This window comes from Babylonia areolata, chromosome 18 (assembly GCF_041734735.1).
Source record: "Babylonia areolata isolate BAREFJ2019XMU chromosome 18, ASM4173473v1, whole genome shotgun sequence".
NCBI classification, from domain to species: domain Eukaryota; kingdom Metazoa; phylum Mollusca; class Gastropoda; order Neogastropoda; family Buccinidae; genus Babylonia; species Babylonia areolata.
In genome coordinates this window covers 1479556-1495716 of record NC_134893.1, presented here as the reverse complement: position 1 = coordinate 1495716, position 16161 = coordinate 1479556, and the positions used below count along the sequence as shown (strand labels likewise).

The window sequence follows — 16161 nt, the reverse complement described above, 5'->3', positions numbered from 1 at the left end:
GATCTTTAGGATAAACAGTACATTGTCTGTGTGATCTTTAGGATAAACAGTACATTGTCTGTGTGATCTTTAGGATAAACAGTACATTGTCTGTGTGATTTATGCATCAGTATGGCATGGAAGCTGCTGAGGCTGTAGGCCTTCAGGGCTTAATGGTTAATGCAAACTTGGAAGTTGATCCCATGAACACTGAAAGAGAAGTAAAAACAGAAATCAGCTTGATGCCTGACATGGGTGTTGGCCTGCAGGTGTCCTGGAAGACAAGGTCAGTTACTATGAAGTGCTGGGCTCTGAGGAAATCAGCACTCGCTCCCGTCGCAGTGCCTCCGCTCTGGACCAACACACCACGCACCACGAGATGACGCTGAGAATCTTCAACATGTGAGTGGGTGGTGGTGTGAGTGTGGGTGTGGGTGTGGGTGGGTGGTTGTTTGGGGGGAGGGGGGGTGGGGGGGGGGGGGGGTAAGGATCCACATGCATATTAATTTATGTCCTCAATGTGATGCTTTATCACTTTATGTGTCTATGAGATCCAGATCACATGTATGCTGTTGTCTGTGTGTGTGTGTATAACTGTGTGTGTGCGTGTGCGTGTGTGTGTGTGTGTATGCCTCTGTATGGATTTCTGTGTGTCTGTGAGTATAAAAGTGAATGTGTGTGAATGTAGAAGGTGGGGTGTTGGTGTGATGGTGAAGGGTGGTGAATTTTTGAGTGGTCGTCTGGTTGTTAATCTTTCAGATGAGGTGTAAAATGAGGTCCCCCAATTGCAACATGCAGTTAGCAAGGTTCCATGTGCAGTATACAGTCAGCAAGGTCCTGTGTGCAGCATACAGTTAGCAAGGTCCCATGTGCAGTATGCAGTTAGCAAGGTCCTGTGTGCAGCATGTAGTTAGCAAGGTCCCCATGTGCAGTATACAGTTAGCAAGGTCCTGTGTGCAGCATACAGTTAGCAAGGTCCCCATGTGCAGTATACAGTTAGCAAGGTCCCATGTGCATCATGCACTTAGCAAGGTCCCCATGTGCATCATGCACTTAGCAAGGTCCCCTGTGCAGCATGCACTTAGCAAGGTCCCATGTGCAGCATGCACTTAGCAAGGTCCCATGTGCAGCATACAGTTAGCAAGGTCCCATGTGCAGCATACAGTTAGCAAGGTCCCATGTACAGCATACAGTTAGCAAGGTCCTGTGTGCAGCATGCAGTTAGCAAGGTCCCCATGTGCAGCATACAGTTAGCAAGGTCCTGTGTGCAGCATGCAGTTAGCAAGGTCCCATGTGCAGTATACAGTTAGCAAGGTCCTGTGTGCAGCATGCACTTAGCAAGGTCCCCATGTGCATCATGCACTTAGCAAGGTCCCATGTGCAGCATGCAGTTAGGAAGGTCCCATGTGCAGCATGCACTTAGCAAGGTCCCATGTGCAGCATGCACTTAGCAAGGTCCTGTGTGCAGCATACAGTTAGCAAGGTCCCATGTGTGCAGCATGCAGTTAGCAAGGTCCTGTGTGCAGCATGCAGTTAGCAAGGTCCCATGTGCAGCATGCAGTTAGCAAGGTCCTGTGTGCAGCATGTAGTTAGCAAGGTCCCCATGTGCAGTATACAGTTAGCAAGGTCCTGTGTGCAGCATGCAGTTAGCAAGGTCCTGTGTGCAGCATGCAGTTAGCAAGGTCCCATGTGCAGCATGCAGTTAGCAAGGTCCCATGTGCAGCATGCAGTTAGCAAGGTCCCATGTGCAGCATGCAGTTAGCAAGGTCCCGTGTGCAGCATACAGTTAGCAAGGTCCCATGTGAAGCATGCACTTAGCAAGGTCCCGTGTGCAGTATACCGTTAGCAAGGTCCCGTGTGCAGCATGCAGTTAGCACTCATGAAAGAACTCCACAGGCAACGAAAGGATAGTCCCTGACAAAATTCTGTAGATAAATCCACTCTGATTGCGAAACAAATGTATTTGCAGACAGAAAAGAAATAATTAAAGTGTATGACTGTATGGATGGCATGGCACAGTGGAATGGCACAGTGGAATGGCACAGTGGAAACACTCTCCCCCAGAGAAGACCAGTCCAAATTTCATAGAAAGAAATATATGGTGACAAAAAACAAAAACAAAAACAAAACAAAACAAAAAAAACAACAACCAAAAAAGGAAGTAAAAATAGAATGATAACATACAGAAGAAATACAATTCAGTAATTATATATATATATATATATATATATATATATATATATATATATATATATATATATATATATATATATATATATCATGAGAGAGAGGGAGAGACCCACTGTTGCTGTATTTGATCTATTTTTGTCCACAGGACGTTAGTGTGCCATCTGCACCCTGAGAACAACTTCTTTGCTCCAACGTTCAGACTGGTGGTGATTGATGGAAACAAGAAGAACTTGATCAACAACTTTGACAGGGACCAGTTCTTGACCGGCACCTGTGAAGGTATGTTTCCATTGCTGTCAGAGATCTGTGGACTTTACACCTGTGAAGCTATGTTTACATTGCTGTCAGAGATCTGTGGGCTTTACACCAGTGAAGGTATGTTTACATTGCTGTCAGAGATCTGTGGGCTTTACACCTGTGAAGGTATGTTTACATTGCTGTCAGATCTGTGGGCTTTACACCAGTGAAGGTATGTTTACATTGCTGTCAGAGATCTGTGGTCTTTACACCAGTGAAGGTATGTTTACATTGCTGTCAGAGATCTGTGGGCTTTACACCTGTGAAGGTATGTTTACATTGCTGTCAGAGATCTGTGGGCTTTACACCTGTGAAGGTATGTTTACATTGCTGTCAGAGATCTGTGGGCTTTACACCAGTGAAGGTATGTTTACATTGCTGCCAGAGATCTGTGGGCTTTACACCAGTGAAGGTATGTTTACATTGCTGTCAGATCTGTGGGCTTTACACTGTGAAGGTATGTTTACATTGCTGCCAGAGATCTGTGGGCTTTACACCTGTGAAGGTATGTTTACATTGCTGTCAGAGATCTGTGGGCTTTACACCTGTGAAGGTATGTTTACATTGCTGTCAGAGATCTGTGGGCTTTACACCAGTGAAGGTATGTTTACATTGCTGTCAGAGATCTGTGGACTTTACACCTGTGAAGGTATGTTTACATTGCTGCCAGAGATCTGTGGGCTTTACACCAGTGAAGGTATGTTTACATTGCTGTCAGAGATCTGTGGGCTTTACACCTGTGAAGGTATGTTTACATTGCTGTCAGAGATCTGTGGGCTTTACACCTGTGAAGGTATGTTTACATTGCTGTCAGAGATCTGTGGGCTTTACACCAGTGAAGGTATGTTTACATTGCTGTCAGAGATCTGTGGGCTTTACACCAGTGAAGGTATGTTTACATTGCTGTCAGACTGTGGGCTTTACACCAGTGAAGGTATGTTTACATTGCTGTCAGAGATCTGTGGACTTTACACCTGTGAAGGTATGTTTACATTGCTGTCAGAGATCTGTGGGCTTACACGTGTGAAGGTATGTTTCCATTGCTGTCAGAGATCTGTGGACTTTACACCAGTGAAGGTATGTTTACATTGCTGTCAGAGATCTGTGGGCTTTACACCAGTGAAGGTATGTTTACATTGCTGTCAGACTGTGGGCTTTACACCAGTGAAGGTATGTTTACATTGCTGCCAGAGATCTGTGGACTTTACACCTGTGAAGGTATGTTTACATTGCTGTCAGACTGTGGGCTTTACACCAGTGAAGGTATGTTTACATTGCTGTCAGAGATCTGTGGGCTTTACACCAGTGAAGGTATGTTTACATTGCTGTCAGAGATCTGTGGGCTTTACACCAGTGAAGGTATGTTTACATTGCTGCCAGAGATCTGTGGACTTTACACCTGTGAAGGTATGTTTACATTGCTGTCAGAGATCTGTGGACTTTACACCAGTGAAGGTATGTTTACATTGCTGTCAGAGATCTGTGGGCTTTACACCAGTGAAGGTATGTTTACATTGCTGCCAGAGATCTGTGGGCTTTACACCTGTGAAGGTATGTTTACATTGCTGTCAGAGATCTGTGGGCTTTACACCTGTGAAGGTATGTTTACATTGCTGCCAGAGATCTGTGGGCTTTACACCAGTGAAGGTATGTTTACATTGCTGTCAGAGATCTGTGGGCTTTACACCAGTGAAGGTATGTTTACATTGCTGCCAGAGATCTGTGGGCTTTACACCAGTGAAGGTATGTTTACATTGCTGTCAGAGATCTGTGGACTTTACACCAGTGAAGGTATGTTTACATTGCTGTCAGAGATCTGTGGGCTTTACACCAGTGAAGGTATGTTTACATTGCTGTCAGAGATCTGTGGGCTTTTAAGTACTTTTGAAAAATGCAAATGGAGACTGAAATGGAAGCAGGAAGAGTGTACAATGTAAAACGCAAATAGGCCACTTGACTTGGGTTGATGGAAGGTTTATAGGAAAGGACTGGGCCATTTCTTCCTATGCAGAGCCCTGGACACAGTGGATATGAATTCACTGCCCTTCCTTCCTGTGCAGAGCCCTGGACACAGTGGATATGAATTCACTGCCCTTCCTTCCTGTGCACACACACACACACACACACACACACAGAGCCGGAGGATCATCTGGAAACAAGTGACATGAGAAAGGAGAAATGGTGGTGTTAACAATGTTACAGAAATTGTGGTGTTAACAATGTTGCAGAAATGGTGGTGTTAACAATGTTACAGAAATGGCGTTGTTAACAATGCTACAGAAATGTTGTTAACAATGTTACAGAAATGGTGGTGTTAACAAGGTTACAGAAATGGTGTTCTACAGAAATTATGTTGTTAACAATGTTACGTTTGTTTTTTGCAGGGGACGATGCATCTGACGTCCACGGCTATTTCACTGAGGGTCGCTTTGAAGGAAGCATCACGTTCAGGGGAGTGGTGTATGGGATAGAGGTAGGACACTGAGGGTCGCTTTGAAGGAAGCATTACCTTCAGGGGAGTGGTGTATGGGATAGAGGTAGGACACTGAGGGTCGCTTTGAAGGGAGCATCACGTTCAGGGGAGTGGTGTATGGGATAGAGGTAGGACACTGAGGGTCGCTTTGAAGGGAGCATCACGTTCAGGGGAGTGGCGTATGGGATAGAGGTAGGACACTGAGGGTCGCTTTGAAGGAAGCATTACCTTCAGGGGAGTGGTGTATGGGATAGAGGTAGGACACTGAGGGTCGCTTTGAAGGGAGCATCACGTTCAGGGGAGTGGTGTATGGGATAGAGGTAGGACACTGAGGGTCGCTTTGAAGGAAGCATTACCTTCAGGGGAGTGGTGTATGGGATAGAGGTAGGACACTGAGGGTCGCTTTGAAGGAAGCATCACGTTCAGGGGAGTGGTGTATGGGATAGAGGTAGGACACTGAGGGTCGCTTTGAAGGAAGCATCACGTTCAGGGGAGTGGCATATGGGATAGAGGTAGGACACTGAGGGTCGCTTTGAAGGGAGCATTACCTTCAGGGGAGTGGTGTATGGGATAGAGGTAGGACACTGAGGGTCGCTTTGAAGGGAGCATTACCTTCAGGGGAGTGGTGTATGGGATAGAGGTAGGACACTGAGGGTCGCTTTGAAGGAAGCATCACGTTCAGGGGAGTGGTGTATGGGATAGAGGTAGGACACTGAGGGTCGCTTTGAAGGAAGCATCACGTTCAGGGGAGTGGTGTATGGGATAGAGGTAGGAATACCATGGATTCCACAGTGCTTCATACCGTCACACCTTTTTCATTTATGTTGGTTTGCCTTTACTTGTCATTCCTTTTTTTTATTTACTTCATCAGGGACTGTCACAAGTGTGTACAGTTCAGTTCAGTTACTCAAAGAGGCTTTATGCGTTTGGACCAATCCATATATGCTACACCACATCTGCTAAGCAGATGCCTGACCAGCATGGTAACCCAGTGCACTTCGTCAGGCCTTGAGTGTGTACAGTGAAGTGTGTACAGTGAAGTGTGCACAGTGAAGTGTGTACACTGAAGTGTGTACAGTGAAGTGTGTACAGTGAAGTGTGTACAGTGAAGTGTGTACAGTGAAGTGTGTACAGTGAAGTGTGTACAGTGAAGTGTGTACGGTGAAGTGTGTACGGTGAAGTGTGTACAGTGAAGTGTGTACGGTGAAGGGTGTACAGTGAAGTGTGTACGGTGAAGTGTGTACAGTGAAGTGTAAGAGAACTCCTGGAAAGAAGGGGGCAGCTCTTAGCAAACTTCTGCTTAAAAGATCAACTTTGCTACTAAAACAAATACATCTGCATGGTGTTTATTAATTCAATTATTCTGTGAATGTTAAAATGTTTGTGAATGATATCAGACTTCTAAACTGTGCCAGGAAGTTAGTGTACATCTGGTCTGGAAAGCATAGTCTTCTCTGTTAAACTGAAGACAGATGGAAAATGAGTAGGATTTGTTTTTGTTTATTTGTTTTTGTTTGTTTTTGTTTTTCTTTCTCTTTCAAAAGTAAATCAGTATATTTTATATTGTTAGTTGGTGAAACAAAGTCAAGATGGAAAATTAGTAGAGTTTGCCTTTGTCGTTCTTTCAAAGTAACTATATTTCATGCTATCAGTTGGCAAAATGGCACATCAGTGATTAATTTCTTATATTATCAGTTGGCAAAGTGGTACATTGGTTATTGATTTATGTTCTCAGTCAACAAAAATTAATGACACATTTGTAATGGATTTATTTGATGTAACCAGTCCGCAAAACGGCACATTGGTGATGAATATATTTGATGTAACCAGTCAGCAAAATGGCACATTGGTAATGGATTTATTTGATGTAACCAGTCAGCAAAGAGGCACATTGGTAATGGATTTATTTGATGTAACCAGTCAGCAAAATGGCACATTGGTAATGGATTTATTTGATGTAACCAGTCAGCAAAGAGGCACATTGGTAATGGATTTATTTGATGTACCCAGTCAGCAAAGCGGCACACTGGTAATGGATTTATTTGATGTAACCAGTCAGGAAAGTGGCACACTGCTAACGGATTTATTTGATGTAACCAGTCAGGAAAGTGGCACACTGCTAACGGATTTATTTGATGTAACCAGTCAGCAAAGAGGCACATTGGTAATGGATTTATTTGATGTACCCAGTCAGCAAAGCGGCACACTGGTAATGGATTTATTTGATGTACCCAGTCAGCGAAGCGGCACACTGGTAATGGATTTATTTGATGTAACCAGTCAGCAAAGCGGCACACTGGTAATGGATTTATTTGATGTAACCAGTCAGCAAAGCGGCACACTGGTAATGGATTTGTTTGATATAACCAGTCAGCAAAGCAGCACACTGGTAATGGATTTATTTGATGTAACCAGTCAGCAAAGCGGCACATTGGTAATGGATTTATTTGATGTACCCAGTCAGCAAAGCGGCACACTGGTAATGGATTTATTTGATGTACCCAGTCAGCGAAGCGGCACACTGGTAATGGATTTATTTGATGTAACCAGTCAGCAAAGCGGCACACTGGTAATGGATTTATTTGATGTAACCAGTCAGCAAAGCGGCACACTGGTAATGGATTTATTTGATGTACCCAGTCAGCAAAGCGGCGGACTGGTAATGGATTTATTTGATGTACCCAGTCAGCGAAGCGGCACACTGGTAATGGATTTATTTGATGTAACCAGTCAGCGAAGCGGCACACTGGTAATGGATTTATTTGATGTAACCAGTCAGCAAAGCGGCACACTGGTAATGGATTTATTTGATGTAACCAGTCAGCAAAGCGGCACACTGGTAATGGATTTATTTGATGTACCCAGTCAGCAAAGCGGCACATTGGTAATGGATTTATTTGATGTAACCAGTCAGCAAAGTGGCACACTGGTAATGGTTTTATTTGATGTAACCAGTCAGCAAAGCGGCACATTGGTAATGGATTTATTTGATGTAACCAGTCAGCAAAGCGGCACATTGGTAATGGATTTATTTGATGTACCCAGTCAGCAAAGCAGCACATTGGTAATGGATTGATTTGATGTAACCAGTCAGCAAAGCGGCACATTGGTAATGGATTTATTTGATGTAACCAGTCAGCAAAGCGGCACACTGGTAATGGATTTATTTGATGTACCCAGTCAGCAAAGCGGCACACTGGTAATGGATTTATTTGATGTAACCAGTCAGCAAAGCGGCACATTGGTAATGGATTTATTTGATGTAACCAGTCAGCAAAGCGGCACACTGGTAATGAATTTATTTGATGTACCCAGTCAGCAAAGCGGCACACTGGTAATGGATTTATTTGATGTACCCAGTCAGCAAAGCGGCACACTGGTAATGGATTTATTTGATGTACCCAGTCAGCAAAGCGGCACATGGAGGAAGAGAAGCCGGGGGAGCTGCATGGGAAAATGATCGCTTACCGCTCGTCGGACATGCTGTGGGAGGCAAACCAGAGGGGCAAGGGGTACGTTGTGTGTGTGTGTGTATGTGTGTGTGCGTGCGTGCGTGTGGGTGTAGAGCAAATTTATCCTGATGAGGAGAAGTTTGCACCTAGTAAGTATATCTGTGATCTCTGAATTCAGTTCTTATTATACTTTTCTTTTTAAAGACCAGTGTTTATCAGTGGTGTGCTGAAAGTTACAGAGAGTCACTGCTACATAACTTTACCTAGTAATTATTTTTGCTTTTGATCATTAATGAATTCAAATTTCAGTCAAGTTTCTTTCATGTTTATGCATATATGTCTTTGGTTGAGTTGAAAAGAGAGTAAAGCCCAACTTGATACTTATTATTATTTTACATGAGAGTTTTTTGTGTTTAAAAACAGCCTTTATTGTCTCATTGTTCTTGGGGTTTTTTTGGGGATGGGGGGGTTGTTTTTGTTTTTTGCTGCCCCATCATCTGCACCGTTTCAGTGGCATTACTCCCACACACCGCTCATTCAGATTCCTCCATACATGGCCACACCCGAGTTCCAGCCTCGACAGTTCGCAGGGAACTCATTGTTCTTGTTTTATTCCTAATGAAGCTTTCCTGTCAAACAGTCTGTCTGGTGGGGAGAGGAGGAAAAAGATTAACTCGTGAGACCTGTCAAAGAATGCCCTCAACAGTTTCAGCTTCTCAAGGAGGCATCACTACATTTGGACAAATCTGTATACACTGCACCACATCTGCTAGGCAGATGCCTGACCAGCAGCATAACCCAACACACTGAGTCAGGCCTTGAGCGTGTGCATGTATGTTTGTGTGCCTGTCAGAGTGGATTTCTTCCACGGAATTTCGCCAGAGGACAACACGCTCATTGCCTTGGGTTCTTTTTCTGTGCAACAAGTGCATGCTGCACATGGGACCTCAGTTTATTATCCCATCCGAATAACTAGATGCTCCAGTCAGACCTGGGGGAAAGGGCCAGACAGGAACCACAGACCTCACAGACACAGCACTGACAGACGATGGAGAAAGGGCCAGACAGGAACCACAGACCTCACAGACACAGCACTGACAGACGATGGAGAAAGGGCCAGACAGGAACCACAGACCTCACAGACACAGCACTGACAGACGATGGAGAAAGGGCCAGAGCAGGGATCAAACACAGACCTCACAGACACAGTATTGACAGACAATGTCTTACCCATTCTGCCACCTTCTTCCTTTCCCTCAGCAGCAGGTTGCAACAAAGGAAGAATGAAGTCCTTGCTGAGGCCTGCTTTGCCTGTTCCAAAAGTGGAGAGTAGCTAACAGTTGTTGTGGTTGTGGTGTTGCAGGCCGACGTTCTGTGGAGAGTAGCTAACAGTTGTTGTGGTTGTGGTGTTGCAGGCCGACGTTCTGTGGAGAGTAGCTAACAGTTGTTGTGGTTGTGGTGTTGCAGGCCGACGTTCTGTGGAGAGTAGCTAACAGTTGTGGTTGTGGTGTTGCAGGCCGACGTTCTGTGAAGAGTAGCTAACAGTTGTTGTGGTTGTGGTGTTGCAGGCCGACGTTCTGTGGAGAGTAGCTAACAGTTGTGGTTGTGGTGTTGCAGGCCGACGTTCTGTGGAGAGTAGCTAACAGTTGTTGTGGTGTTGCAGGCCGACGTTCTGTGGAGAGTAGCTAACAGTTGTTGTGGTGTTGCAGGCCGACGTTCTGTGGAGAGTAGCTAACAGTTGTGGTTGTGGTGTTGCAGGCCGACGTTCTGTGGAGAGTAGCTAACAGTTGTTGTGGTTGTGGTGTTGCAGGCCGACGTTCTGTGGAGAGTAGCTAACAGTTGTGGTTGTGGTGTTGCAGGCCGACGTTCTGTGGAGAGTAGCTAACAGTTGTGGTTGTGGTGTTGCAGGCCGACGTTCTGTGGAGAGTAGCTAACAGTTGTTGTGGTTGTGGTGTTGCAGGCCGACGTTCTGTGGAGAGTAGCTAACAGTTGTGGTTGTGGTGTTGCAGGCCGACGTTCTGTGGAGAGTAGCTAACAGTTGTGGTTGTGGTGTTGCAGGCCGACGTTCTGTGGAGAGTAGCTAACAGTTGTGGTTGTGGTGTTGCAGGCCGACGTTCTGTGGAGAGTAGCTAACAGTTGTTGTGGTGTTGCAGGCCGACGTTCTGTGGAGAGTAGCTAACAGTTGTGGTTGTGGTGTTGCAGGCCGACGTTCTGTGGAGAGTAGCTAACAGTTGTTGTGGTTGTGGTGTTGCAGGCCGACGTTCTGTGGAGAGTAGCTAACAGTTGTTGTGGTGTTGCAGGCCGACGTTCTGTGGAGAGTAGCTAACAGTTGTGGTTGTGGTGTTGCAGGCCGACGTTCTGTGGAGAGTAGCTAACAGTTGTTGTGGTTGTGGTGTTGCAGGCCGACGTTCTGTGGAGAGTAGCTAACAGTTGTGGTTGTGGTGTTGCAGGCCGACGTTCTGTGGAGAGTAGCTAACAGTTGTTGTGGTTGTGGTGTTGCAGGCCGACGTTCTGTGGAGAGTAGCTAACAGTTGTGGTTGTGGTGTTGCAGGCCGACGTTCTGTGGAGAGTAGCTAACAGTTGTGGTTGTGGTGTTGCAGGCCGACGTTCTGTGGAGAGTAGCTAACAGTTGTTGTGGTGTTGCAGGCCGACGTTCTGTGGAGAGTAGATAACAGTTGTGGTTGTGGTGTTGCAGGCCGACGTTCTGTGGAGAGTAGATAACAGTTGTTGTGGTGTTGCAGGCCGACGTTCTGTGGAGAGTAGATAACAGTTGTTGTGGTGTTGCAGGCCGAAGTTCTGTGGAGAGTAGCTAACAGTTGTTGTGGTGTTGCAGGCCGACGTTCTGTGGAGAGTAGATAACAGTTGTTGTGGTGTTGCAGGCCGACGTTCTGTGGAGAGTAGCTAACAGTTGTTGTGGTGTTGCAGGCCGACGTTCTGTGGAGAGTAGCTAACAGTTGTGGTTGTGGTGTTGCAGGCCGACGTTCTGTGGAGAGTAGCTAACAGTTGTGGTTGTGGTGTTGCAGGCCGACGTTCTGTGGAGAGTAGCTAACAGTTGTTGTGGTTGTGGTGTTGCAGGCCGACGTTCTGTGGAGAGTAGCTAACAGTTGTGGTTGTGGTGTTGCAGGCCGACGTTCTGTGGAGAGTAGCTAACAGTTGTGGTTGTGGTGTTGCAGGCCGACGTTCTGTGGAGAGTAGCTAACAGTTGTGGTTGTGGTGTTGCAGGCCGACGTTCTGTGGAGAGTAGCTAACAGTTGTGGTTGTGGTGTTGCAGGCCGACGTTCTGTGGAGAGTAGCTAACAGTTGTTGTGGTGTTGCAGGCCGACGTTCTGTGGAGAGTAGCTAACAGTTGTTGTGTGGTTGTGGTGTTGCAGGCCGACGTTCTGTGGAGAGTAGCTAACAGTTGTTGTGTGGTTGTGGTGTTGCAGGCCGACGTTCTGTGAAGAGTAGCTAACAGTTGTTGTGGTGTTGCAGGCCGACGTTCTGTGGAGAGTAGCTAACAGTTGTTGTGGTTGTGGTGTTGCAGGCCGACGTTCTGTGGAGAGTAGCTAACAGTTGTGGTTGTGGTGTTGCAGGCCGACGTTCTGTGGAGCCAGTCATGTGGACGGTCAGCATAACTCACACCTCCACCCTGGGGGGACGTCACACCACAGCCACCCCTCACACTCGGCAGGTAAACACTGGCTTTACTTTGCTTTTTCCTTTGTTTTTTTTTTTTTTTTTTACTTGTTTCATGAAATAAAAGGACATAGTAGAGTAAGCAACCACATTGAACTGCCTGGTGTTGTTTTAACAAGTTAAAAAAAAAAAGTACACATAGGGAAGAAAAAAAACCAGGGCGGGGAATGCCAATACATATATGGGTAGGGAAGAAAACGAAAAAAGTATTGGCTAGTCGATGTATTCACATTCAAATGGGACTCAATTACTTTGTAATGAAATACAGACTGCAGATATACTGCAGAGGGGGTGGGGTGGGGAGGGGGGGAAGGGGGAAGGGGTTGTATAGCTTTTCTGTCCTAGAAAACTGAAAGATTCCTCGGCAGATTTAAACAGAAATAAATGCAAATGTGCTGATGTGTAAATGTACAAGCAAGTTATCATTGGCTTTTGTTATTGTACTGACAAGAGTTGTTGAGTGCAGTATGAGTGTGACCCTCTGAAGACAGGCTGGGATACCTAGCGTCATGGTAAAACTGAACCTTTGTTTTTTACTGAGTGCTGAGGTAACTCCTACCTGTCAGATTACTGAGTGCTGAGGTAACTCCTACCTGTCAGATTACTGAGTGCTGAGGTGCAGTGCAGTATGAGTGTGACCCTCTGAAGACAGGCTGGGGTACCTAGCGTCATGGTAAAACTGAACCTTTTGTTTTTTACTGAGTGCTGAGGTAACTCCTACCTGTCAGATTACTGAGTGCTGAGGTGCAGTGCAGTATGAGGTGACCCTCTGAAGACAGGCTGGGATACCTAGCATCATGGTAAAACTGAACCTTTTGGTTTTTTACCTTTTAAAGACCAGGAACCACATATTTTCCAGAGGCTCCCTCACGCAGGAAGCGTGCCCCAGCACAGCCACATTTCTGGAGCACCTGCCGCATGATCGCTGTGGCTGACTACAAGTTTTATCGCTTCATCGGTGATCGCGACATCTACAACACAGCCGCCTACATTGTGAGTGGAAGGTTCTTGTCCTCACTGTCCACACTGTGGTGTGTATGCCCAGTGGTAATGTGTCTGTCTAGGAAGCGAGAGAATCTGAGCGCACTGGTTCAATCCCACAGTTGCCAGTATTTTCTCCCCCTCCACTAGACCTCGAGTGGTGATCTGGACCCTAGTCAAATGGAGGAGACAATAAGTCGAGGTCTGGTGTGCAGCATGCACTTAGTGCACGTAAAAGAACCCATGGCAACTAAAGGCTTGTCTCTGGCAACATTTTGCAGAAAATTCCACTTCGACAGGAAAACAAATCAAAATTGCTGGCAGAAAAAAAATACGAAAAAATGGGTTAGGCTCTCAGTGTAGCAATGCACTCTCCCTGGGGAGAACAGCCTGAATTTCACACAGAGAAATCTGTTGGGACAAAAAGAGTGATACAATACAATACAATACTAAACAATAGTTTTGTTGTCTGTTGTCAGTTCAGTACTTTTAGGCTGTGTTCACACTGAGTCCAGCCAGTTGCCGTCAACCTGACACAGCAACACACACAGCCTGTTGCCATCAGCCTGACACAGCAACATACTTCAGTCACACACAGCCAGTTGCCATCAGCCTGACACAGCATCACACTTCAGTCACACACAGCCAGTTGCCATCAGCCTGACACAGCAACACACTTCAGTCACACACAGCCAGTTGCCATCAGCCTGACACAGCAACACACTTCAGTCACACACAGCCAATTGCCGTCAGCCTGACACAGCAACACACAGCCAGTTGCCGTCAGCCTGACACAGCATCACACTTCAGTCACACACAGCCAATTGCCGTCAGCCTGACACAGCAACACACTTCAGTCACACACAGCCAATTGCCGTCAGCCTGACACAGCAACACACTTCAGTCACACACAGCCAATTGCCGTCAGCCTGACACAGCAACACACTTCAGTCACACACAGCCAGTTGTCAGCCTGACACAGCAACACACTTCAGTCACACACAGCCAGTTGCTGTCACCATGACACAGCAACATACTTCAGTCACACACAGCCAGTTGCCATCAGCCTGACACAGCAACACACTTCAGTCACACACAGCCAGTTGCTGTCACCATGACACAGCAACACACTTCAGTCACACACAGCCAGTTGCCATCAGCCTGACACAGCAACACACTTCAGTCACACACAGCCAGTTGCCATCAGCCTGACACAGCAACACACTTCAGTCACACACAGCCAGTTGCCGTCACCATGACACAGCAACACACTTCAGTCACACACAGCCAGTTGCCGTCACCATGACACAGCAACATACTTCAGTCACACACAGCCAGTTGCCGTCAGCCTGACACAGCAACACACTTCAGTCACACACAGCCAGTTGCCATCACCATGACACAGCATCACACTTCAGTCACACACAGCCAGTTGCCGTCACCATGACACAGCATCACACTTCAGTCACACACAGCCAGTTGCTGTCAGCTACGGCACTCTCCAGATGGAAGAAAGAAATATTAGGATTTACACTGCTAGTATGATGAGTTCCATCCCTTGTATCAGCCATCAATTTCATAAATTCTGTGTGCTGGCTACAAATCAAACATCTGGCTGGAGACGCCTGGTGGCCAGTGTGAAGACTTACCACCAGCATACATGGTGGAAAAATGCACAATTCTTGGACAGCTGCTGTCAGCTGCTGTCAACAAGTGACTGGGCTTTGTGTGAACATAGCCTTAGGAGTTGGGTATCTACTTAGATATATATAAAAAAGAGGTTCCTTATTTTTGTGAATGTATTTTGTTGAACAGCTGATGTATCTATTTCTCCAGGCATCAGTGATGGCGACAGTGAACTCCATCTATCGTGGAACAGTGTTTAACGTTGGTTACGACATCACAGGCATGGGGTTTGAGATTGCTGAGGTAAGTGTCTTCCTTCTCCTACCTGTCAGATTGCTGGGGTAAGTGTCTTCCTTCTCCTACCTGTCAGATTGCTGAGGTAAGTGCCTGCCTTCTCGTACCTGTCAGATTGCTGAAGTAAGTGTCTGTCTCCTACCTGTCAGATTGCTGAGGTAAGAGTCTGCCTCCTCCTACCTGTCAGATTGCTGAGGTAAGAGTCTGCCTCCTACCTGTCAGACTGCTGAGGTAAGTGTCTTCCTCCTACCTGTCAGATTGCTGAGGTAAGTGTCTGCCTTCTCCTACCTGTCATATTGTTGAGGTAAGTGTCTGTCTCCTACCTGTCAGATTGCTGAGGTACGTGTGTGCCTTCTCCTACCTGCCATATTGCTGAGGTAAGTGTCTGCCTTCTCCTACCTGTCAGATTGCTGGGGTAAGTGCCTGCCTTCTCCTACCTGTCAGATTGCTGGGGTAAGTGCCTGCCTTCTCCTACCTGTCAGATTGCTGAGGTAACTCCTACCTGTCAGCTGAGGTAACTCCTACCTGTCAGACTGCTGAGGTAACTCCTACCTGTCAGCTGAGGTAACTCCTACCTGTCAGCTGAGGTAACTCCTACCTGTCAGCTGAGGTAACTCCTACCTGTCAGACTGCTGAGGTAACTCCTACCTGTCAGCTGAGGTAACTCCTACCTGTCAGCTGAGGTAACTCCTACCTGTCAGACTGCTGAGGTAACTCCTACCTGTCAGCTGAGGTAACTCCTACCTGTCAGACTGCTGAGGTAACTCCTACCTGTCAGCTGAGGTAACTCCTACCTGTCAGCTGAGGTAACTCCTACCTGTCAGCTGAGGTAACTCCTACCTGTCAGACTGCTGAGGTAACTCCTACCTGTCAGCTGAGGTAACTCCTACCTGTCAGACTGCTGAGGTAACTCCTACCTGTCAGCTGAGGTAACTCCTACCTGTCAGACTGCTGAGGTAACTCCTACCTGTCAGACTGCTGAGGTAACTCCTACCTGTCAGCTGAGGTAACTCCTACCTGTCAGCTGAGGTAACTCCTACCTGTCAGACTGCTGAGGTAACTCCTACCTGTCAGCTGAGGTAACTCCTACCTGTCAGACTGCTGAGGTAACTCCTACCTGTCAGCTGAGGTAACTCCTACCTGTCAGCTGAGGTAACTCCTACCTGTCAGACTGCTGAGGTAACTCCTACCTGT

At 46.5% G+C, this 16161-nt stretch overlaps 1 protein-coding gene across 1 annotated transcript in view; it reads left to right on the top strand.

Moving 5' to 3' along the window:
* Positions 1-16161, top strand: part of LOC143293124 (ADAM 17-like protease) — an 80791-nt gene that overhangs the window by 9869 nt on the left and 54761 nt on the right. Inside the window, exons 2-8 of the mRNA XM_076604035.1 lie at positions 249-381; positions 2315-2448; positions 4851-4939; positions 8345-8451; positions 11964-12061; positions 12926-13059; positions 14884-14976. Of these exons, the coding sequence (XP_076460150.1) occupies positions 249-381; positions 2315-2448; positions 4851-4939; positions 8345-8451; positions 11964-12061; positions 12926-13059; positions 14884-14976 (788 nt within the window). The remainder of the gene's footprint in view (positions 1-248; positions 382-2314; positions 2449-4850; positions 4940-8344; positions 8452-11963; positions 12062-12925; positions 13060-14883; positions 14977-16161) is intronic.